Source organism: Larimichthys crocea, chromosome I, assembly GCF_000972845.2.
Source record: "Larimichthys crocea isolate SSNF chromosome I, L_crocea_2.0, whole genome shotgun sequence".
NCBI lineage: Eukaryota > Metazoa > Chordata > Actinopteri > Sciaenidae > Larimichthys > Larimichthys crocea.
In genome coordinates, this window is record NC_040011.1 from 12,836,078 (window position 1) to 12,860,117 (window position 24,040).

The 24,040-nt window shown below is 43.4% G+C and overlaps 1 protein-coding gene across 1 annotated transcript; it reads left to right on the top strand.

The window, feature by feature from the left end:
• The first annotated feature begins 1,848 nt into the window (after positions 1-1,848).
• Positions 1,849-19,824, top strand: arhgef37 (Rho guanine nucleotide exchange factor (GEF) 37). Its single transcript, XM_027277746.1, has 14 exons — positions 1,849-1,965; positions 4,427-4,914; positions 6,338-6,467; positions 7,201-7,348; positions 7,435-7,634; positions 7,780-7,910; positions 8,901-9,005; positions 9,918-10,031; positions 10,212-10,381; positions 10,488-10,635; positions 10,750-10,878; positions 11,957-12,152; positions 12,527-12,696; positions 15,939-19,824. Exons 2-14 carry the CDS (start codon positions 4,438-4,440, stop codon positions 16,143-16,145), a joined length of 2,325 nt encoding a protein of 774 aa, XP_027133547.1. The 5' UTR covers positions 1,849-1,965; positions 4,427-4,437; the 3' UTR covers positions 16,146-19,824.
• Positions 19,825-24,040: the final 4,216 nt, after the last annotated feature.

Here is a 24,040-nt window from a genome sequence, read left to right on the forward strand (position 1 = left end):
TACTTCCACCAAGGTGGACCTGCAGAGTGAAGATTAGGCAAATTAGTCCCCTTTACATGTTACCTCTGTAACTCTGTGTTGACCTGTCGAACCACCGGGAGCAAAAAACAAACTGGTTTGCAGCTGCAGACTTTTAAAAATGGTGCAATAGAGTGCTGTGAAATGTTCAGCACTTGTCCCCAGAACTTAATTCAAACCTTGTTCTATGAGGTGGAGTTCCTTTTAAAAAATCCCTGGGGAAAAGTCCTACAGCTATGAATTTTTCTTTTTGGTAAGGCAGGTTTCGGCTCTAACAGGTCACCACGAAGACAAATGCCTGAAGTCTATCGTCACTTTGCAGAAACTTTAGTCTCCCTGCAACACACCTTAAGTTGTCAACACAAGTCAGCTGATAAAAGAATCCCGTCCTGCAGCATTCCTCCCTGACGTGCCGATCTAATGAACCGGATTATCTGCTTGCCTCCCTCATTCCTGACTGACTGCAACAAATTCCTTCATTGTCTCGCATCATTTTCCCGTTTTTCTTTCGTTTCTTTGAGAAATCATGAACGGATGTTCTGTTGAGTCAGCTGTACGTGAGGAAACATTGATAATACTCATGGTTCGGATCAATTAACCTTCATAAAACCCAATATCGCTTCATCGACAGGTCCGGTGTTGACATCTGTCTCTTTTCTAATAAAACAGAGATGACAGAAGATTCCATCCGTGCTGTCAGTGTTAAATCTCCACCCTGCTCTGTGGATCTGCAGTAACATCTCCTGTCGGCACTGCGTGAAACAACAGATGTTCTTTGTTTAAGGAGGGTTTATTGTGAGAGATAACAGACTGATCATGTGACGGTGTGAAACTGACCGCCTAATACTTGCTCAAAAGTTCAACCTCAGTTTGAATGTATTCACATGAGTCTCACGTCATGAAAGCGGGATATTATCGGCCTGCAGGCAACATGTTCATCTTCAGAGATAAACTTCAGTCTGACGCGTTCCCATCATATCAGCCTCATCCATACCAAGGCCAATGATCCACGTCTTTGTCGATTTATAGATTAGGCGGGAGGCAGAAGAAGCCAACATGCAAAACAAAATCAAAGGTGAATTTTTGGGTGAACTCGTCCTTTAGTATTGAATGAAAGTTGTGATTCTCACAGTACACGGTCCTCTTAACTTTAACTAGTTGCTCCTCTGTGGACATGCGCCTCCTTTAATTGTTCGATTTGTTTGAAATAATCTACGCCCCACGTGAATCTTTTATTTCCGACTGAAAACATCCAAAGGACTGAGCTGTAAATCTCTTTTCTTTTGTGTGTCCTTTCAACAGAAAGTGCAGACAATCCCTTTGCAATTGGAAGAGGATGGGCCGTCCCGCCGTGCTTTTGTTTCCTGTGAGAGGAAAAACTTCAATCACTTCAGCGCTCCGCCCTCATTGGTCCATTTAGTGTTTCATGAACCCTCTCCAGGTGTCGTCTGATTGGCCCTTCGTTTCACTGTGAAAGACTTGCCAGCCAATCGGCAACTGTCTGGGTGAGTGCCACTTCCTCTTCCCACCAGCTGCTGCAGTCAATCAGCTTATTCAGCAGCATGAGTGTGTGTGTGTGTGTGTGTGTGTGTGTGTGTGTGTGTATTCCTCACCCCTCCCCTCTTTTTCCTCTACAAAACAGCCCACCCTCCCTTTCCACTCCCATCCCCCCTTTCCTAACACACTCATGCACTGTAGTTTTCTCTCACGCACGCACACACACACTCACGAATAAACACTCACACACTCCTGCCACATGAGGCCCAGCAGCAGCAGCCTGATGTGTGTGAGTCACTGGAGAAAGTTACACCAGCGTGTGTGTGTGTGTGTGTGTTTTTCAATGCAGCAGCGTCTCTGCAGCAGATCTCTGCTTCACTTGGGACAGAGCACAACAAGGAGAGGAGAGATCGAGGTTCCCCCGGAGCTGGATCAGAGACTCTGCACAAGGTAATGATAGCCTGAGGTCATGCAAATGTTTCTTGATGGTACTCTGTCACTGGAAAACACGCCGCTGTCGTCAGGAGGGTGATGTTTGCCGTGGTTTTGGTTCATCTTGTGGGCAGCAGATGTCTCATCTGGAGCTCTGACACACTTGTTTTGGGGTGTAAAGAAAGTTTTTTGCGTCAGGTTTGGATTTGGAGTCTCCTGCTTTGCTGTGTGTTTGTGAGCCGTCATTGTTGTAAAGGTTTCTGAAGAGCTCATAGGTAGCTGCAATGTGATATTTGAGTTTCAGTAGCAAAATGCTGCTCTGCATGTCTTAACTTTTAGAGTATTTCAGACTGAAGTCAGTTTTTAAATGTTAAAATCTGAATGAACACAAGCTTTCCTAAACAAAACAGTTCACGTCAAAATTCAGATTTAAATAAGGAACTTTCTGATCAAGCAGGTTTTCAGTTCTATTTAAAACATGTTGAGGTTTGACACGCAGCTCCTCGGTTGTAAATCTCACTTATCCCCATCTCTGGGCCACCATATGCTGCAGCTAAACCTTTTGTTGGAGGGAAAAGATAAATCTGTGTGGTGAGATTAGGTCAGACACACAAACACGCAGGTTATGGATACCTGAACGATACGATGCAACCGAATGCAGCCATGCACAGACTTAAGACTGAAGAGTAAGTTAAAGATTGTGGAAAATATTTTCCTGTGTCAGTGTTGACCGCAAGTTGAGTCGACACATCTAAAATGAAAACTGCACAGTGTATGAATTATTGCAGGACTGCTGTGTCAGCATTAGTTTAAGCGAAATGTGGCTGAATATAATAAAAACACAAGGAGACTGAAACAAGAATGAAACTATTTAAAAAGACCTTTCCCTCAGATCCTCCTAATCCGGACATAATCAGCTACTCTAAAGTATTTCACAGGTGTAGCTTTGTAAATCAGAATTATATTTATTTAATTAGAGTTTATCCACTTTTTGGTATTTAAAATCCTACATACTGTTTGAGAAGATGATTTTGTCTAAATCATATTTTTTCTTGACTGTATGAGAAATAAGAGAATATTTTTTCAATAACACGGAATCTTTAGAGCTGATTTAATGTATCATTTAAAAGTACAGTGATTTAAAAATAGATACAGACACAGACAGTGAAAGACAAAACAGTTTTATGATTGCAGGGTGCAGCTGGAGGTGAGATTTCACAGATGGTGGTACAGTATCATATTCTCTGCGCTGACTGAAGCGTGTCTGTAGAACAGAGCACAGGGAATAAAGAGTGCAGACAGATTTTCAAAGTAAAGTGTCACAGAGGTGTTGTTTTGGTATAACCCTGAAACTCTGGCAACATATTGGAAAATATGCATGGAGGAAACTCTGTGCCTCGTTGCTGATGTTGTCATGAGTAACTCCTCACACAGATATCATAATTGAATCAGTCCCAAATAAAACATTCAGTCATTTCGAGTCTGAAGCCGCAGACGTCTGTTCAGCTGGACCACGTAGTGGCTAATTGTCACGGCGGTGTCAGCATCAGTCGCTCTGTAAGCAGCTTGCCAGCCTCCTGGTGTTCCAGCTCAGAGGACCCACAATACATGCACCCTGTCTGCACGTTTGTGTGAAGCAAACAGAATAAAACAAACTGTCTGCTGCTTTTACGAAGGATGTCTTCATGTGAGTGCACTTCGCTGGCAAGCGATTAAACCTCGAATCAAAAGCAGGAATACTATCTGCCTGGAATTTTCCTGTGGAGGAGAATTCTGGCGCCAGATGTTGAACTCTTCTCTTCACTTTTGTCATCTGTAGAAGAATAGAAGAAAGTAGAAAAGGGAAGTTTTTATGACAATAACTAACTTGTAAACAGCTTGTTACAACACTTATTACACATACATTTCAAAAGGTTTATGTAATATGTAGTATGTTTGTCAAGCTCCTACAATCTTTAAAACAGTTTCTGACTCTTTTCACTCAACACAACTCGTTTTCTTTCAGTTTTTGGCTCAGATCTGAACTACGGGTGACCTATTTTGACTTTTTAAAGTCTGCGGTCGATGCTAAAGTGGCTCATTCAGCTGATATCACAGTCGCCACAGTTGTGTGACCCTTTCTTGTCATCCGGTATTATTGCACATCCAGTGTGGTCCCATCTGGTCCACACTGAAATGGAGAAATCTGACACGACGCAGCAGTTTCCCTTCAGTCTGATAGCAGAGACGGTCAGTAATGGCAGCAGACTCATAGCCTGTTAAGTTGGGTCTGCTTTGCAGTAGAAAAACGGATGGGTTCATCTGTTTCCACCTCCTTATCTTATCTTACTCAGCTCTATATACTCTAAGCTCATCAATGTCAACAACAGTGACTATGACGACGACATAATAACCTGTTGCTCATGAAAACATATGACCTGTAAGTGCAAAAATAGCGTTTAAACATGAAAACACTCTAATCCATGTTTGTCTTTGACAGTGATCTCTAACATGGAGGTACCCAGGAGGCCTCAGCCCTCCTCCTTCACGCTGCCTCTCCCTAAACCGGCCTCATCTGCTCTGTCTCCCCTCGCCAAGAAAGAACCAATAAAAGAGAAGCTCCAGGAGAAAATGGACAGGAGCGCAGACAAAGATCAGTTTGGAGAAGAGACGTTCGACACAGAGGAGGAGTCGGCCGTGTCTGTGTTTGTGGAGGCGCCGGCCGACACCTCAGAACTTGAAGATACAAATTCAAGACTCTCCTCACGGGACAGTTTCTCAGATGGGAGCTCGATTTCGGAGGAGAGGTTGGCAGAGGAGGCAGAGGAGGCCAAAAAGAAGTCTGAAGAGGAGGAAGCGGCGGCTAAAGAGAGGGCAGCTCAGCGGCAGCTGATGGCCATAGAGGAGCTGGTCCAGTCTGAGAGGAACTACCTTCGACTGCTGCAAGTGAGCACGGTGACCATCAGGAGCAGTCTGCAGAAACTACAGGTACGAATGAGTTCAGTGGCACTGTCATGGCTGCACCTAACAGTTCTTCACAGTATCACTTCATCTGTGAAAGCCCATCGTGGAGGTCGAACATTAGATGAACCGCACAATAATAAACAAATAAAGGCAGCAACTTTTACATTTTGAGATCTACTGCTTAGCAATATTTAACATTTTTGTTTGATGCACGTATTGAATGAATAAAATTCTTGCATCCCGACATCAAAACCTAAAATTAAAAGGTTTATTTTACGTATAAAGTGACTGACAGTGGCAGCATGTTGTGACTATTTCAGGAAACAAATGATTTGCTTGCATCTTTTTAAACTCAGGTTAGGGTTACTTTAGTTTTCTAACAGATGATTGAAAGCCATTTTCTTCACGATGTCTAAATGTAACTGCTCTTACCGTTCTTACTTTACTTCATTCATAATCATATAATGAAAGTAATTGTTAGTTACAGTCTCCAGACTGATGTGCCTCACGCCTACATGATTTTTGCTCAGAAAGAGTCTGAAAGTTGAGATCGGCTGTGTTACCATCACAAAAAGAAAGCTCGGCCTCGTGTACAGTGCGACAGTGAAGTAAACAAACCTCTAACAGCGTCAGGAAACACGTAGACTTAGTTTAGTGCTGGAGGAGCGACGGCAGCTTCAATAAAGTAAAAAGTAATCACTACATGTTGAGTTGACACTGCAGCATCACCGCAGAGATAGTTACCATGCAGAGGATGCGTGCTGGATTATTATCATTTGCTTTTCATTGCATTGGAGGTATTGTTTATTACCGGAAAAGAATCATTTATTATTGATGTGGTAATGAAATGAGGCCTCGTAGAACATAATGGAATCTGGCTTTATGAGCCGTGGGTGAGCATGAAGACGATAACACGGCAGATGAAGCGAGAGAGAATGAAATGAAAACAGAAAGGAGTGGAGGAGCTAAATTATGGGCTGATGACCCGTTCAGGGAAAAAATATGAACTGTTGAATATGTGAATGTTTGATGACAGAGACATTAAGGAGCAGATCTGCGTTATGTGACACCGGAGAAGGTGAAAATTAAAAAATCTTGGACGTCAGGACGGCGGAGAAGTGGAATAAATCTGTGAATGAACGGCGCCATTGTGAGACGGGAAAGATGTCGGTTTGTTTTCTGTGGCAATGTGCTGATTGTTCGCTCTCCCAGCGGCGCCCACTCGCTCATTAGAATAGAATGGAGCCGAACAAAACGCGTCTTCATTGGCCGTGAATTAGCATTTGTCTCGTCGGGGAGCAGACACACACACGAGTGTGCTACACAAGATAAACATTTCATCATTTAAATGTGTGACTGAATCACACAATGCTGATATTAATGACGCCTGTCACAGGTCTGTTGTGTTCAGGTTTATTAATCTGTGTATGTGTTCGTCTCGCCACAGCCGCCTCCAGCCGACCTGGACAGCATGTTTCTCTACATAGACGACGTGATCGACGTGTCAGGTCGACTCATCAGCCTGCTGGACCAGAAGCAGGTTAAGCCCGGAGACCCTCGCTTCCTGCAGACACTCTGTAAGGGGCTTAGACGGATGAGTCTCAAATCTCTCACCTTATACACCGGGGCTGTCCTGTGTTAGAATTGTTGCTGGTTTCCTCCTTTGAGGTTGAATTGCTCTGACCAAACTTACTGACAGGAAACAAATAAAATGTTCACATGGTTTCTTGTCAGATGTGGTTTTCACTTCACGAGAAGATGCAGCTAGATCTCTGGACTAGGGTGCATCTGCAAACTAATGCACACATACCAGAGTCTATAGTCACAGTTGTGTACCTGGAAATGTTCTTGCAATGTGTCTGAATTTTTGACATTTCAACCAAATTAAGAGAACTCTAAACATATTTCCCCCTCACACCTTTTAAGTGACTGTCCTGCAGTTTATGACAGCGTCAGAGCTCAAACTGCAAAGACTCTGTCGCCTCTGGACCTTGGAACAAACAAACGACACATCCGAGGATCTCAGGGAGTGGGAAGGGACAAAGGGCAATAAAAGAAATGATAAATAACTCAGGGCTTTGTAAGTCATTAAAATAACCTGACGTCATTTCTGAAAGCATCGGGCAGCCTGTGTAAGGAAGGAATCAGTGAAATAAAGTCTAGAGTTTTGGATAAGTTGGAGGTAGGAGAGAGATTTTCTTTTACTGATGCCACAGAGTGAAGAATTATGAAGTCATTAAAACATGAATAATGGTAGAAAATGGTTCAATTTGTGGTAATGTTTCTGATATTTTTTTGCTCTCCTGACAGGTGATTCATTCCTCAGCCTGTCGTCAGACATTGAAACAGCCTACAGGGAGTACCTGGCCAACTACAACAACATTACGGTGTTGGAGAACAGCTACAAACAGAAGGAGGCGCTTTGGAACGACATCGTTAGAATCATCAAAAGCTCAGCGTAGGTTTCTGTCATCGCCTGTCGTTCGACACAGCTGTTTGATTTCAGTCCTGAAGTCCTGTCCATTGTTGCCTTCGTCTCTCCAGGCCTGAAGTCAACGCCACCTCTCTGAGTTTCTTCTTGGTGATGCCGGTGCAGCGGATCGCCCGCTACCCCCTCCTCCTGCAGACCATCCAGAAACACACGGACAAGACTCACCCGGATTATTCACTCCTGGAGCAGACCGCTCACACCTCCATCGCCTTGAACTGTCGCATCAATGAGTACAAACGCTTCAGAGAAGTCGGTAAGACGTGTTACCGACCTTATCGAGTCCTCTGTGATCTCATTAGTGCAGCGATTCACTGACACATCAGAGATTTAATCCCCAGTGTGGTCGACAGGCCGAGGAGTGCTTCTATAATTCACTGTACCTTATATTGTGATTGCAGCCGACAAATACAAGAAGACAGAAACCTTGAGCATAAAGGACAAAATCAACCGCCTCAACACCCACAGCATCGCGAAGAAGACGGCGAGGATCAGCCAGTACATCAAACACGAGACCGGCATGGCAACTAAGGTAGGACAGAAGTTCAAACAACACCTTCAAGTGCAGCACGGGATCAGACCAATACCTGACCCTGACCGACAGTTTCGAGTTAGGCATTAGAAAGGAGAACCTGACCCACAAGAACCAGAGAAGCAGCTTGTTACAGGAAGGTTCAGGCATGGTTATACCTCAAGGTAACACACACACCTTCCAGCAGCAAGACAGTGGTTAATAATTCATCTGAGCAGCTATGAAACTGCACAGAAAACCTCTGATATGATTGTTTATTGAACCCGCTGTTTGCTCTGGCCTGCTGCCATGGTTACAGTAGTCAGGTCTGAACAATGCGTTCACCTCCACGAGCATCCTCACACGTCTCCTGTGGCTTTATTTTGAATAGTTATAGACTGGATTACATCTTTCTACTCTGTCTTTTGATCTCTCTATATTCCTCATGTAGTCTGTAGGCTGCAGCTGCATCGTATAGACCTCGAATATAGCACATCACACTTATCTGTGTGTTTATCTCACATTTAAAGCTGTTTTCTATAATTTAACAAGTGCAAGCTCAGGCTTAGAGAACAGAGTGGAGCAGTAGCACCTTTTCTAATGCGCGTATCACCGAAAACGACTTTGTAGGAAAGTGGTAAAGCTCAAACAGAGAAACAATGTTGACTCGTGTTGCACGACTGCACATGGGCAGCAGAGTTTAGGGGCATTCTGAGGTGATTATAGTGATTATATCAAATTGTAGGTTCTTAAATTATGTATAGCAACATTCCACAGGTGCTGATCCAGAAAGAAAGCCGACATTTGACAACTAAAGCCGGTAACAGAATGTGAAGCATCTACAGAATAGATGTACTGTCTGTCCTTAAATAAATCCTAATAAAAACCAATAAAATAAAGGCTAAAGATAGAGTAATGAGAGTAATTACAACCTGCTGATCAAAGCCCCGTGAAATAACATAAAGGGTAAGAATGCATCTCATTGTATGACACTTTTCTGTTGTTCTCCAGCTGGTGGACGAGGAGTTCGACGCCCTGGAAGGTTTCTTTTATGTCCTGGAGCACGGGATCCTGCAGCTTCTTGACAACGTGGAGATATACCTGCACCACCTCCAGGTCTGACACTAAATAATGATATTCAACTATTGTTTAACACGTTGCTGTTGACTGTGTTTTCTTTCTGCGTGTTGTGGATCAAGAGATCAGGTCAGGTGACGTTTTTAAATGAATCATGAACTGAAGCGGTTTCTCTGGGCAGCTCTGATGTTTTGTTGTTGGACAGTTTAGAGAACTTACCTCAGATTTCTTCAGTGTCGCTGCACGCTGCTCATCAGAAAACAAATGTTTTCACACTGTAGATTATCATGTCATCATCATCATCATCATCTACAAACTGCTGCTCATATCCCTCTCTCTGTTTTAGGAAGCGACTGGCGTGACAGTGGTGTAATATCACAGAGATGTTTGAGTGTTAGTGCTTCTTCTGCTTCCGTGTTTCAAACACATCTTAGTTTCGGTTTGTGAACGTTTCTTATTCGTTTGTCTTGTTTCACATGCCGACACGTCTCAGACAAACCGCCTCGGTGTCTAACTCTCAAACTTAAGCGGAACAAGGTGGAGTTAGGTCTTAAACGAAGGTTGAAGAGAGGAAATATATGTTCCTCAAAGACGAGAACTGGTCTCCAGTGGAGAAGTTGAATAAGTGGAACAAAGTTGAATTTATTCTTGTACATGTTCATGAGTCACACTGTGTAACCTCAGAGGCTCCTTAAGTCCCTGAGGTCGAACACAGCAGTGTCTGTTTCCACTCCGAAATTATCCTGTTTAAAAAGTTTTTCCACTTTCTGTTCCCGACAAGGATCAGCTCTGTCTTCTTCTTGTCAGGCCAGGAAAGACCGTTTCTATGTATGTTCACAAAACAACATCACTTAATGACCTCTAATTAGGACGGGGCAACCAATTAGAATCTTTTAAAAATGAGCTGACGTCAGACGAGACCTGAGCTCCTTCTTCTTTGTTGGTGTGCAGGGTTTCCTGGCTTGCAAGACAGAGGAGTTTGACTTCGACATGGACGGAGAGAAGGCACCGATATGCTACAAGGAGATCACCACTGCGCTCAGACAGTGGATTCTTCCCGCATTCGTGAGTCGACTCGACATTTTCCATCAGATATAAGTACAGGTCTTTACTTAAGTTAAAGCAGCAGCACCTCAGTAGAAATCACAGTGAGCAGTAGAGGTAGATTTGTACTCATTAACTGCACGGAAGTAAGAGAAAGGTCAGTCTGCATTAACCAGGAGAATCATCTGTACCTCCATGTAGGAGAAGAGGATGAGGACGTTAATTCACAAGCCACTGTGTGCGCTCCGAGACCTCCTGGTGGGCCCGAGGAACCTGATCAGGAAACGTCTGGACAAGCTGCTGGACTACGAGCTGATCTGTGACAAATCCAGTCTGAACTACGACGAACAAGCTGTGGCCAACACGTACAGGTAGAGACAGAGACGGAGGGAGAGGTTGTTTTAAAGTTGTGTTAAAGTCAGAGCTAATGCAAAGCTCTCCTCTCCTCTCCTCTCCTCTCCTCTCCTCTCCTCACAGGACAATCAACACGTTGCTCCTCAACGAGCTTCCTCAGTTTAACGGTTTGGCTCTGCAGATGATCTGGAGCATGTTGGGGACGTTCAGCTGTCTGCATAAAGATCTCTCCTCAGAGATGGAGCAACTGTTCCAGAGCTTTGCACAACAGGTAATGATGTATTATCCAATAAGAGTTAAACAAACTTAGTATATACCTTTTATTTGAAAGATTTTATTTGTTTCTTCCTCTGTGCGTCTGTTTTTCTTTGCTGTCGTCTTCCAGCTTCCTCACAGCTCTCTGGACCCCCGTCCGTTCTGGAGCTGGGCTGAGTCTGCGGTGCTGGAAGGAGCGAGGAGGCTGGAGACTTTGTGTCGAAGCGTAGAGGACACGTTCACCGGGCCCGTCGTCCAGGTTGGTACATTTAAAAAGGAAAACAATCCTCTCGTCATATTTTTGTTGCCTCCTGACGTGTTCAGTCCTCTGATGATGCCTCACTCTAATAATTAGCAAGCAATGAATAATCAAAATGAATAAAACCAGCTGATGAAATACACACAGCTGGTTTTATAAGTCAAAGATAAGTCAGATGTGTTGATCAGCAGACCTTAAATGAACAATGTTATTTAAAGAAACTTCAAACTGCCATCGGACACCTGAACTCCATCAGCTTTCTTTACAACAGGTACGACAGGTGCTCAAGAAACTTGAGCTGCTTAACGCTCATTAACATGTCGAGCACAAAACACAAACATGTCGTGGAAGGCGCAGGACAAAATGTCCTAAGCAGTAGCTGATGTTCAGCCGTGACCTCATGGATATTCTTCAGTTTGAACTGCTTTAAAAACTGCACACAGACACAAAAGAGGGATTCATTGTTCACCTCTGCGTTGATCACAAGATATAAGTCTTTAATCTATGAAACAACATTTATATTCATACCAGAGAGAAAGCTTCCTTTATGGACTGAATACAAAAGTATATGTATATATATAAAATACAATATTTATTACTGACATATCATAGCACTCTTGAGTATGAGAGGAATGATAAATGTTTCTTGTTTGGCTACTTTCTTAATCTTTTTCCGCTCCGTTCAAATATTCAGTGACACGGTCAAATGCGGTGAGACTTGATTGATTTCCTCGATTTTGTCAATAAATCTGTGACGCAGCATAGCAACCATTGTATTCATGTCTGTAAAATCCTGGGTTCTAAAACTCTAGCTCGAGACGTGACAACAGATTAATACATAAGTCCACAGAGAAAGAAACAAAGAAATATAAATTTGTCAAAGTTTGATTTTCAGCTTGAAGTAAACTGGTTTGACCAGTCCAAGTCTCTGGTAAACAGCCAAACACATGCTTAAATGTCCAAAGTTTTCCCCTCGGGATCCATAAAGTATCTATGTATGATGAATTTATCATTTTCTATTCAGCTCAGGCCTGTTTTTGTCCTCTTTAACATTTCAACTCGTGTTTCATTTTGTCAGCCCCTGAGTCCATCCTCTCAGCGCCGCCTGAAGCAGCTCACAGGTAAGCACGGTTCTGGAAAGATCTACCAGGTGATGGGGGCGGTGGTGGGCAGCCGGGACCTGGATCTGAACCTGGCCAAAGGGGAGCTGGTGGCCGTTATCAGTGAGGCGGACACCCGTGGAGACAAACGGAGGTGGCTGGTGGACGCAGGAGGTACGAACGAGAAGACGATCAGTCATTTTTATTTGTTTATATATGTCACATATGTTTAAGTTCATTCATTCAGCTTTCAGGGGCGATACATGCTGCAGCTTGTGCTGTAGAATATATTTTTATTTTTATTTTGTTTCCAGTGAAACTTTAACTCTAGCTCTTTGGCGCCATCATTTGGGTGTTTGTTGCTATTGCAACTAAGAAACAGACATGAGGATTTAGATATGTAAGGAAGGAGTAATAAGTAAAGAGAGGATGAACATTGAACGGACAAAACAAATGAATCCAAAAGAAAACCGATAGTGGAAATAATCAGAATATATAATAATATGGTAACGTTAACCACCTTGTTTATGTGTGTGTGTTGCGTGCAGGTAGAAGAGGCTACGCTCCCGCCTCCAAGCTGCTGCGCTACCACCAGCCAACAGAGGAACCGCCCCCCTCGCCACACCTGAGCCCACCTGAGGGCAAGACAGGAATCAGAAGACACTCCTACACCCCGGAAAGCCGACCAATGAAGGTCGTGAGCCAGCCGTGTTTCCAGGTATCTGACTGTTTACATCTAAATAGATGCTGGAGCAGCTTTCTGCATAAATCTGCATGTTAATGAAACGAGTTCATACTCGCACCGCTCCAAAAGTTATGTGAAACAAAAGTTTGACCGTCAGCACTGGTGTTAATTCTCTTGTTAGGGACTTCAGCGAGTGACCACAGGCCCTTCACGAGAGGTAGACTGGCTGTGACACCGACCTCAGCTCCCTCCTTTGACTTTAAATTATCTGACATCAGACTCCGAGTGCGAGCGCCTGTTTTCGTCTCCTAAATTAAACGCCGCAGACTCGGGCGTGTGTCTGAAGCTCGAACTGATCGATGTGACAGCGTTCTGCTACGGAAGCGTCCGTCTGTCACACGTCTGACTGCGAGCGGTTAATTGGACGCGGGCTGGTCCACCTGAGGACAAAAGCCGCGTCCTTAAACGTATGAAAAGTTGGTGAGGTTTGGGTGAGGCGAGTGGAAGTTATGGGCAGAGTGTGTGTGTGTGTGTGTTGAGACAGAGAAAATCCTCTCATGTTTAAGTGTAGAGGAGACTGAAGTGTGTGTGTGTGTGTGTGTTGAGACAGAGAAAATCCTCTCATGGTTAAGTGTAGAGGAGACTGAAGTGTGTGTGTGTGTGTGTGTGTGTGTGTGTGTGTGTGTGTGTGTGTGTGTGTTATTAATGGAAAGGTCCATAATTAGCTGTTTAACCTTGTCAGTGGATTACGGTGTGAAAGGTTAAGAGTAAATTTATGCGACACGACACTGCAGGCTGAGATAGTGTGTGTGTGTGTGTGTGTGTGTGTGTGTGTGTGTGTGTGTGTGTCTGTGTCTGTGTGTTGTGAGATTGATTTACATTTGTAACATGTACATGTGAGCGGGGAGTGTCAGGGCTTGTAAATTTGTGATGGTTTATGTTCATGTGTACGAGAAAGAGAGACAGAGGGAGATTTAGGAGAGTGGATGAGAAAGCAGGATTGCATTAGGTAGAGTGTGTGTGTGTGTGTGTGTGTGTGTGTGTGTGTGTGTGTGTGTGTGTGTGTGTGTGTGTGTGTGTGTGTGTGTTGTGCCTCCTCACTGGCCGTTAAAGTGAGTTATTGCTCCAGTGACGTTACAGAGGCGTGTTTTCATGTTTTCATGCCCCCTCCTCCCTACGTCCATCCCCCGTGACCCCGAGTCTGTTAATATACAAAACACACACACACACACACACACACACACACACACACACACACACAGGTCCTGTCCTCAATAATGCAGAGATGATGTATCGCTGTCGACCTGTGAAGCCTGACTGCCACTCTCTCTGACAGGTGCATTCAATTGTCTTAGTAGAAAATAAAAAAAAAATCCAGTTGATTTTAAATTAGAGAGTGTCCTGCTGTCGACCAATCAGAATCCAGCATTTTGAAGGCAGCGGCTTCAAGTCCTTGACAAATATTTTTAGTGCTTAACAAGATATATTGATTTTGTATCATAAACCATTTTGTGATACGTCGTCGTGTCACATAAATATCTCGACGTTTAATGTTGAGATGGTGGGAGCGTAGAAATATTTGCCTGTTCACCTCGGCGATAAACTGTTCGGACACAGACGTCCTCTACGAGAAGGGTCGAAGTCGTCGAGGTCCAAAAAGTTTCTGTGACTCTGTGGTGGCATCTTCAATACTCAGATTACTGTTACACTGACACTGGAAGGTAAAATGATCTGTCCTTCCATAGTCTCAAAGAGTTATTTACACTTTAGATCTCTCATTTCCTCACGCTTGGCGTTCAGCTTGTAGACATCCTGGAAAACAATAAAATGATAATCCCATCGATATCTTCTAGTCTCAGTTCACACCTCTGTGGCTCCACCATGACCACGTTGTCATGACGGTGTATGAACACAGAGAGGCGCCGTTTAGCCACGCCGCACTCCTCTCACCTCGTTCGTCAGCAAATATCCGCTCAGCTCCTTTAACATGAATCACTCTGCAGCTGATGGTCACTTTACTTTTTTTTTTTTAACATGTTTCCTCTTGCATGTCTCCGCCTGGCAAAATGCTAACCGCATGCTGATTGGTGCAGACGTCAGGGCAGAGCTGAGCTGAGGTGGACGCTTTGTTAATGACACCGAGCAGCCGGATAAACTCAGCTATTAGCTCTGTCATACCAACACAGGGCTCATTAGGAAATCTTCATTCTGTGTGTGTGTGTGTGTGTGTGTGTGTGTGTGTGTGGTGATGAGATGGGATTTGTCAAGACATAACTAGTGGGCTTAACCTTTTCAGAGAATATTACAATGATTTGTGGCTGTTAGTGTGACTCGTGCGTGCTGTGAATTTTCAATGTGTAGCTGAATTATTTCAGGATGAACCAAGTTTTTTTTTTTCATTTAAAATCGGTCATCTGCCAATACAGAGTCTGAAACGATACTTAGATTCACTTTAGTGCTGATTAAATATGTCTCACACGTTGGAAGATCATCTGCAGCTTCTTAATTTTCTTCTCAATGTCTTAATTTTTACTTGACCTTACATGTTATTTCATCCAAAAACTGGAGATCCTGGTTCAGAAATATTAAGTATATCAGCTTAAGTCATTCATGTGTATGAATGCAGAATCTGTAAGCTTGATTTTGGCATCAGAAGTGTTCTGACGTATAGACTAAAGCTGTCATAGTACTAGAAATTAAACTTTTATACAATACAAATATGTCATAGTACTAGAAATTAAACTTTTATACAATACAAATATTTAAAAATATACTTGATACCTCTTTCAGAACCACAGCAAAAAGAAAAACAAGTCCTAAAGACATAAAACAGAATCAGTTCTTGTATTTTTAATGAACCTCACTGATAATCTGCTCACCTTGGTTTTCCTTTTAAATCATGAAGAGAAACACGTCTTGGAACCTATCGGCTATCGTCTGATGATGATTATTTTAGATTTTTCATTTATTTATCTGCAGTCATTTGTAAATGTGTTTATAGAAATGAGCAGAAATGTCTCTTTCTCATCATTCTTGCACATGAAGTTGATAATCAGACCACAGAGGAAGTCTTGGCTCAGATAAATCCAGAAGTCCAGAAACACGAGGAGAGAGAGAAGTTACACCTTCATCAGACGAGAGCCGCAGGGTTCGGAGAAAAAAGTTTGGGACCCTGTGAAATATAAATAATTTACAAATCATTTCCAAACGGTTATCAGTTGAATACAGCATAAAAACAAGATATTTCATGTTGAAACTGATCCGTTGTCTTCCAGGTGATCGCAGCCTACGACTTCACAGCCAGAGGAAACCACGAAGTGTCTGTCCGGGCCGGCGAGCCGGTCCGCGTTCTGGAGGCCCACGACAAGCGAGGGAACCCCGAGTGGAGTCTAGTGGAGGCGAGAGGCGGGCAGAGAGGCTACGTGCCCTCCAACTACCTCACAATCATGCCGATGAGGACTGGGCCAATTGGCACATTCTAGAAGGGAGGACACGAAGGAAGGAAGGAAGGACGGCGACGTCTTTTAGAAGGCTTACAGCAGTATTTATTGCAATGAAGCTGCACCTGCTTCTCCAACAGTGGCATGCATCTACAGGTGACCTTCAGTCAGCTTAATCTGCAGAGTCAAACTCAGTGTTTTTAAGCAGAGCCATGAAATACAAAAGCTTGAAACTCTTTTTTTTAAAATTAATTTTACTGCTTGAATTTTTTAAATGTAACCTTTACTAACACCCACCTCCTGTGCAAACCAGTGTGGAGAGAAAGTAAAAGGTCAAGTCTAATCACAGAAATTTTAGAATCACAAATTCGCCTCAACGGGCTTTACAATCGTTACAACATGCAGCACCTTAGATCCTGATCAGGAAAGATTATAACCTTATATAAGTAAGGGCTCATCGGGCAGCTTGTAGGCCTCTTCTGCACTAACTCTAATCAATGAAAAAGATGATTTCCCACACTATGAATGTAGCTTTGCAGAGCGAGGAGATTTAATGATGTGGACAAACCAAATTCAAGCTTTAAAAACACTGACGCCTGACTGCAAAACTCTATCTGAACATGAAAACAGTGACTCGAAGGAGAAGAAGCTGCGGGAACATTTGTGTTGAGGAGTTTCAATGAAGCAAAGCCAGAAAAAACGGGTCAACACAACCTGTAGAAGTCGAGGATAAGCTGTGGTGACGGTGTTTTCTGCTCTGCTGTTAATAAGACACACTGGAAAAACGAAGGAAGCTGCAGCTCCGGTGATGAAGCTCAAAGCAGTGACAGAAACTTTGTGATCTGAAGGACGCTGATACAAAGCATCAGAGACAACGGGTGAATAGCTCTGAAGGCTCCTCATGGGGATCATCAGAGCTGTACGAGAAGAGGGACTCCATATCCCATGATCCTCAGCGATGAAGAGACTGCATGTTCTTGTCGACGTGTCCACGTGTTAGTGAGCTAACCCCAAACACTTTGATGCACAGAGAGCGAAAACAAGAGCAAAAAGTGTGCGTGTGCATCTGTTTGACGTGAAATCGAGCTGGCAGGTGAGTGTGTGTGTGTGTGTGTGTGTGTGTGTGTGTGTGTGTGTGTGTCGAGTCTCCTCCTCCTCCTCCTCACCTGGAGGCAGGAGCAGCACTGTATCGAGACTGACAGGTACACAGCGCTCTCATCATCTCAGACTGTGTAATGTGATGTAAATGTAAAATGTCTCCAGGGCCAAGACGGAGAGAGGGAGGAGAGAGGAGGGAGGAGGGGAGATGTAAAGACAGAGGAAGGAACAGGGAGAAGCACTGAGAGTGTTGGGAGGTAAAACGGGAGGACTATCAGGCAGACAGGCAGGAGACTCAGCAGAGTCATCCTGTTAGTGTGGATGTCTCTTTTCTCTCTGTAACCATGAGCTGATTTTAAATTCGCTCTCGCTCTCGTCCTCCCGTTCGCTGCTGTTTCCTTCTCTCAGTGGGAAAGATCTCAGAAACATTTTTAATCGTGGCTTTCAGAATGAAACGATATAGACATGACTAAAGGCGACCTACTTCTGTATTCACAGGCTGCCTGATGATGAAGCCTGTTGCCACGGCAACCTCCCAATCAATGCAGGTCGCGTCGTCTCCTCGTCGTGGCGTTTCGTCAAGTCGGCTGGACTGTGAAAACGTTTAGCGACAGGGTTTGTTTCAGTTTAGTGAACGTTTGCTGCTTCGCTGTTTTGTTGTCTTTTTACGACTCGGCGGTTTGACAGGAGGAAGAATTCTTCGTCTCGTCTATAGACTCAAAACGCGTTCAGCTTTTAAAGGCAGCGCGTCTTGAAATATGCAGGAAGAAGAAAATAACTCCCAAAACATCTTCCTATCTCGTCACGTTAAATAATTTACCCATCCTGTATACATACCAGCACTTCTCCAGGAGTTTGTTGTATACGCTGTATGTATTTACAGATACTCAAACATCATCTAACGGTGAAAAGACCAGAGTATCATCAGGTGTCACCATCAAGTATCAAGTCCTGACTCTGGTGCTTTTATTCCACAATGATTTAACATAAATTAAAACACTAATGAATATCATTCGTCACTGCTTGGCCCACGACCGATATTCATAAATCAAAACTACACAAACTCTTTTTTTTCATTTATACAACTAAACCCCACCCCCTTTCTTTTAATGCTCCAATCACAGCTGAGCAAAAAATACTTCAGAACGAGCCAGATGCCCCCTTCATAATCACACATCATCATTTTCATTTATGTAAATCCTCTGAAACCACGTGAAGGGAACAAAAAAAATCATGAAAGGAAGCGAGGAGGCAGCAATAAAGGAGGAAGGAGGGATGCATGGATAAAACAAGGCGACATGAAGGATGCACAGTGAGACAAATCAAGAATAAGATTAGAAATGTGAAATATGGAGATTCAGCTCGACATACGAACATGTTCCCTGTTTAGTCATTAAACTCATATTTAGATTTAAATAATATTTATCTGCTTTTAGAGAATTTGAATCTTTCATAACAAAGAAATTTGACATTTTCTACAAATGAAAAACTACTTAACGTTGGCTGCATACGACGGTCCTGGAGGTGAACTCCACGTGACGCGAGAATGTTTTTCCATAAAACGGAGCCTTTGTGTTTTTTTTGTTTGTGCTGTATCAGCTGCTGTGGATGTGAAGCGGAGGAGGGCCGAGGGATTCAGAGATGCTCAGCTGGAGCTTAGCTGTTCCCATCCGTCTGAATGTCAGGACGGAGCAGAGCAGCAGGAGGGACAGGAGGAGTGTGACGACTGTGTGTGTGTGTTTGAGATATTACTAATATAGCAAAATACCAAATGTCCTCGAGGTTGAAAAATAAGGAAATTCCCCAACCTGACAACATTTAAGCTGCTCTCACGTCTTCTCAAAGGTCAGTTTAGGACGGGAAGAAACAATTCAAACATCGAATGACATTAAAAGTTGGATTTCGGGATCCGTTAATGACCAAACGAACAGCGTGAGGATTCTGGATCAGTTTGATTAAAGTATTTTTTTTTTATTCCCTGAGAAAACGTGGCCAAAAAAATGTGACATACTTTTTAAAAAAAAATTTCACCTCCCACTCCTGAAAAAGAAGCAATATGTTTCTAATAAACGTCCATGTGTATGATGTAGGATGAACTGTCACGTCATCGTCCTTCCAGGTGAGATGATGTCCTGTACAGAAAAGTGTGTGTATGAATGTGTGTGTGTGTGTGTGCCAAAACATTTTTTCTAACTCTCCACCACTAGAGGGAGGAAGAGACCTCGGTTGGTTTGATGCATATTTCACTGTGGAAACTGGAAAGTGTGTTTACCTGTGTCAGTATTAGAGCTCGGCCTTGAACGCAGCCCTGTACATTCTGTTCATATTGTTTTTAAATAACCCGCTGTCGGACCAACATGTGAAGAAGTGTGACGTGTCTAACCTGCTGATGATGATGATCTGCTCTCACAGCGCCTCTCTTATGTAATTTATTGTTTTGTAACTCTTGTTTAGTCATATCGATGCTTTTAACTTATTTTGGTGCCACAGGAGCTTAAAGCTACGACCTGACATGAATCATGAAGTGTTTGAAGTGTTGCCAAAGTTATGATGTTGAACTCACACACACACACTCACACACATGCGTGTGAGGTCGTAGGCTTCAATAAACCTAAACAGAAAACCTGTTGAGTGTTCTCGAGTCACTTCTTTGTAGGTCAGGTGTTCAAACAGGAACTCGACAGCTCTGACGTCAGTTTCCTGTTTTTAATTCCGCTTGTTCGGGTTGCCATGCTCATCCTGGAGCTGACTGATTATTTTTTGTATTAATCTGCTGGTTTGATCACTTAAAATAGAATTAAATAGAACGTATTTTAATCTTCCCCATGGGGGGAGTTTATCTCAGTTCCAGAAATGCTACAATGCAAAATAAAAGTCACACAGCTGCACATGGTTACTGCACAAACCTCAGAAGTTTTACCTGTAAAACTTAAAGACAGCATGTCTCAGCTGACTTTATGTCGTCTACCAGAGCTCAGTTTGAGGACGTGGAGTTGATCTGAGATCTGTTCAGGTTCTGTCTACTTTCAGAAATGTTCATCTGTTAGCTATACCTGCGTATCCTGAAGGATCTTGCAGAGCTGGCAGCGATCCCAGCTGACATTGGGCCAGAGGCTGGATAACAGGTCACCAGTCAATCAACATGACTGATGCAACCATTCAAACCTTCACACCTATGGGCGATTTCTGCAGCGCCAATTATTCTAAATCTGCAAGTCTGCGGACATCCCAAGAGTCCAGTCCAATCTTCTCCAGCTAAATACACAATTTGAAATAAAGTTAAGTCTTGAATTCTTTATTTATTTCTTTTTTTAATCAAAGATCCTCCATAAACATGAAAACTTCCAGATACTATGGAGGACAAACTTTCACCTTCAGTCTGACGGCTGTTAGAGATGTTGCGTTGTGCGTCTTGCCCCTCGTTCTTTATCCCTCCTGGAAGGCTGCTGCTTTCCAGACGCCCACTTTTGGTTTTGGTTGTGTCTGGTGAAGCTTTAGTTCATGTTTAAGTTTCACAGCGTCCGACAGCCACGCTCACCACTGAGTGCTGACATAACACAATTTAATAAATGATTTTTGGTTCCTGTGTGGTCCTCCCTCTTTGTTACGCTCTCCACGGACTCTGAACTTTCTTCCTGAACCAATAATCAGTCATTTTCTCAATTAATTAATTATTGTCCCTGCAATAATTGTTTTGTCCACAACCCAAAAAGATTCAGAGTAGAACGCTGACAGAAAATGTTAAAATTTTAAATATTAAAGTACCTTCAATACAATGAATTTTATGTATTGTACTAAAGGACTAATAAAATATTCACCTTTAGGACCTGAAGTGATCCATTTAAACCCATTGATTGATGGATTAATGTGTGCAGCTCTACTCTATAAGCAGCAGCGTGGCGACAGCGAGCTGTGTCAGTCGAGCAGTTCTGCTTCTGTCAGATTCTTACCCACCGAACGTGTTTGCAGTGTAAACAAAACCTCCTCGCACATTTCAGACCCTGCGGTGTGAATTCTTTGCACAGCAGCTGTCACTACATCATCCTCGGCTCAAGCTGAAAACGTTTCCCGGTTGCGTCTCCTCTCTCTCTCTGTTTTATTGTCTCTGTTCACGCTTCTGTCCTCAACTTTTCATCTCATTCCTGGGATTGATTGAGAATCACACCCATCCTCACCCCCTGTCTTATTTTTCTCCACAGCAGCGTAATAAAACAATTCTTAAATTCCCATTTTCTCCCAGACTCCTGAGTCATTTTGGGGTTTTTTCCTTTTTTTTTTTGTTTTCCGGAGCAGCAGGTGAAGCGCTCATACGCTCCTCTTTCATCTTCATACACCTTCGGCGCAGTGGAGTGCAAAATAGAAAGCTGCAGTGAGCATTCACACACACAGACACACACACACACACTTATATGCTGTCTGTGTTCAGCTTTGTTTCTGTTTGGGCTGAGTTCAGCGTTGCCTTCAGTGTACCCATCACCTGCTGTGTGAATGTAAAGCAGCTCAGCAGCAGATATTTCCCAGAGAAGTTTAAAAAAAACAGTGACAGGGATTATTTTAAAATATATCCCCCACATACTATGTGTTTTTGTATTTTCTTGGTGAGTTGTGTTTTCACCTCCCCCGAGGCGTCATCACAGCGAACACACACAGCCACGACTAATGGCTCGTTTGTCTGTTATTAGCATGACTTCTGTTCACTTTATTTATCAGTTACTGACAGAGAGACGGGTTGAAATAACTCCCTCGTATTGATTCGTACTGAAAGGGAGAAAAACACAAGACGACAAGTATTAATGGCACGAAAACACAAACAGGAGGGGACGGAGACTGAAGCAGCAGTTTGTCTCTGCGAGCAGCGGGACGTCCAGGAGTTTGCTGAACCGCAGGAAGACGTTTGGACTGACATTAAAGGTCCAGTGTGTAGAATTTAGAGTGTGTGTGGAGTATTTCTTTGCAGGAATGGAATAATATATTTATTAGTGTATAAAAGCCTGAATGTAAGAATTGTTGGTGTTTTCATTGCCCTTTGTATCTACAGTAAGAGAGGCTCTTCTTCTATGAAGACGGACACTTTAAGGTCAATTGTTTTTCTTTTAAATTTAAGCCTTGGTGATAAAATGTGTTGATTTGTGAACTCTAGACGTCTCCGACGGCGGCACACCTCCACCAGCAGACAGGAAAAGCAGCATGGGAGCTAAGCAACACACTCCTGTTGATGGGGGGCGTCCAACACACACACTTTACCTCGCCGTCAGACAGCCTTCCGATAGGAAACTGACTCAAAGTTCCTCAAAGTCACCAGACTTCATTCACAAAAACAATCCTTTTACCTCGCAGAACGCAGGAGCTGCCGGTCCACCGATGCATTGATCATTTATTTGTGTGATTGTGTTTGTTCTGTGGTTCATGGCAGAGGTAGACCAACACTTTCACAGACTGGTGGCTTCAGAGAGAACGCTTTAACTGCTTCAGCTTCTCATTAGAAGAAGGATGGCGAGGTGAAGCAGTGACAATATTCTAAATGTAGTATTCACCTACACTTATATTTATTTATTTTAGGGCACATTTTGCAGCTGCCCGTCTGCACAGTGTTCGCTTCCATGCTGGTACTCCTGCCTGCTCCTCCAAACTAAGACTATATTCAGTCTGACTATAGAAAAGTACCTTCGTCAAATAAATCCAAACTATCACTTTAACACATAAAGACTGGCAGAAATCGCTTCATGTAACTTCAGCTCATTTTCAAACCTGCGTTGTAAACGTGTGACTTGTCGTCCACGTTTACATCGACGGACCACCTCCCCCCTGCTCGAGCCTTGTGCTCCTGCATTTGCTGCATTTCTTGACGTGTTTCCGCGACCGACTGTCAAATGTGCAAGTGTAACATTTTGCCGGGCGAGGCAATTATTTTCTTGAGAGAGCGGCGGCAGTCTCTTGGGCAGATTGTGCAGCGAGCGGCGCACACCTCTCTGATTTTTCCAGGATTTTCCATCAGGGTTTTGTGGCCAAGAGTTCAACGGTGACGAGCGGCGGAATTATGACGGACAGCATCAATTTCACATCAGAAGAAAAAGTCAATTTTGTATCTCCAACTTCCCGGAGTTCTGTAATTCGATTTTATAGAGACTTCGGTAAAAAATCATATTCCTCATGTTGGAATGTTCCTGCTCAGCTTGAACTGTGACACAAGCTGGGAGAGCATCACGTACAAACCAAACATGGACAAAACATTGCTCGTAGAGCCACTAGTACCACTTATATTTGAAGTATGTGGCAACATTTTATGAAGATTTGACAACAACCAGAACCAGGAATAAATATCTATATTTAAAATCATCTAACAAGTGTGTTTGTGTTGTTGTTAATGGCTCTAACCTCCAGTACAGCCCGCTAACCGCTGAGTGTGTTCTGTCTGTTGTGTTTAAGGCTGGCGTTGCTTGTGGAATCTGAGCAGATGAGTGTGTGTCAGTGTGTTTCAGTGTGTGTGAGTGTGTGTAAGTGTGTGTGAGTGTGTGTGAGTGTGTGTCAGTGTGCAGAGCATCTCCACAGGGAGCATTAGCCGGCTTCGGCGGGCACTGGAGTGTGAACTGGAGAGCTGGTCTGGGGGCTTTTAGAGTGGCACTTAGTGAACAAACGCTGCCTCTGTGTTTGTGCGGAGGCACGGCGAGGCGTGCTGCGAGCGAAGCTGGCACGGGCGTGGACGCGTGTTTTGTGTCTGTCGGGTTAAAAATGGACATATACATGCATAAATATCATATGATTGTGTGTGTGTGTGTGTAGTTGTGAGTCATTTCCTGTGTGCATTTAACATCTGCACTCGACATATGTGTCCACTCACA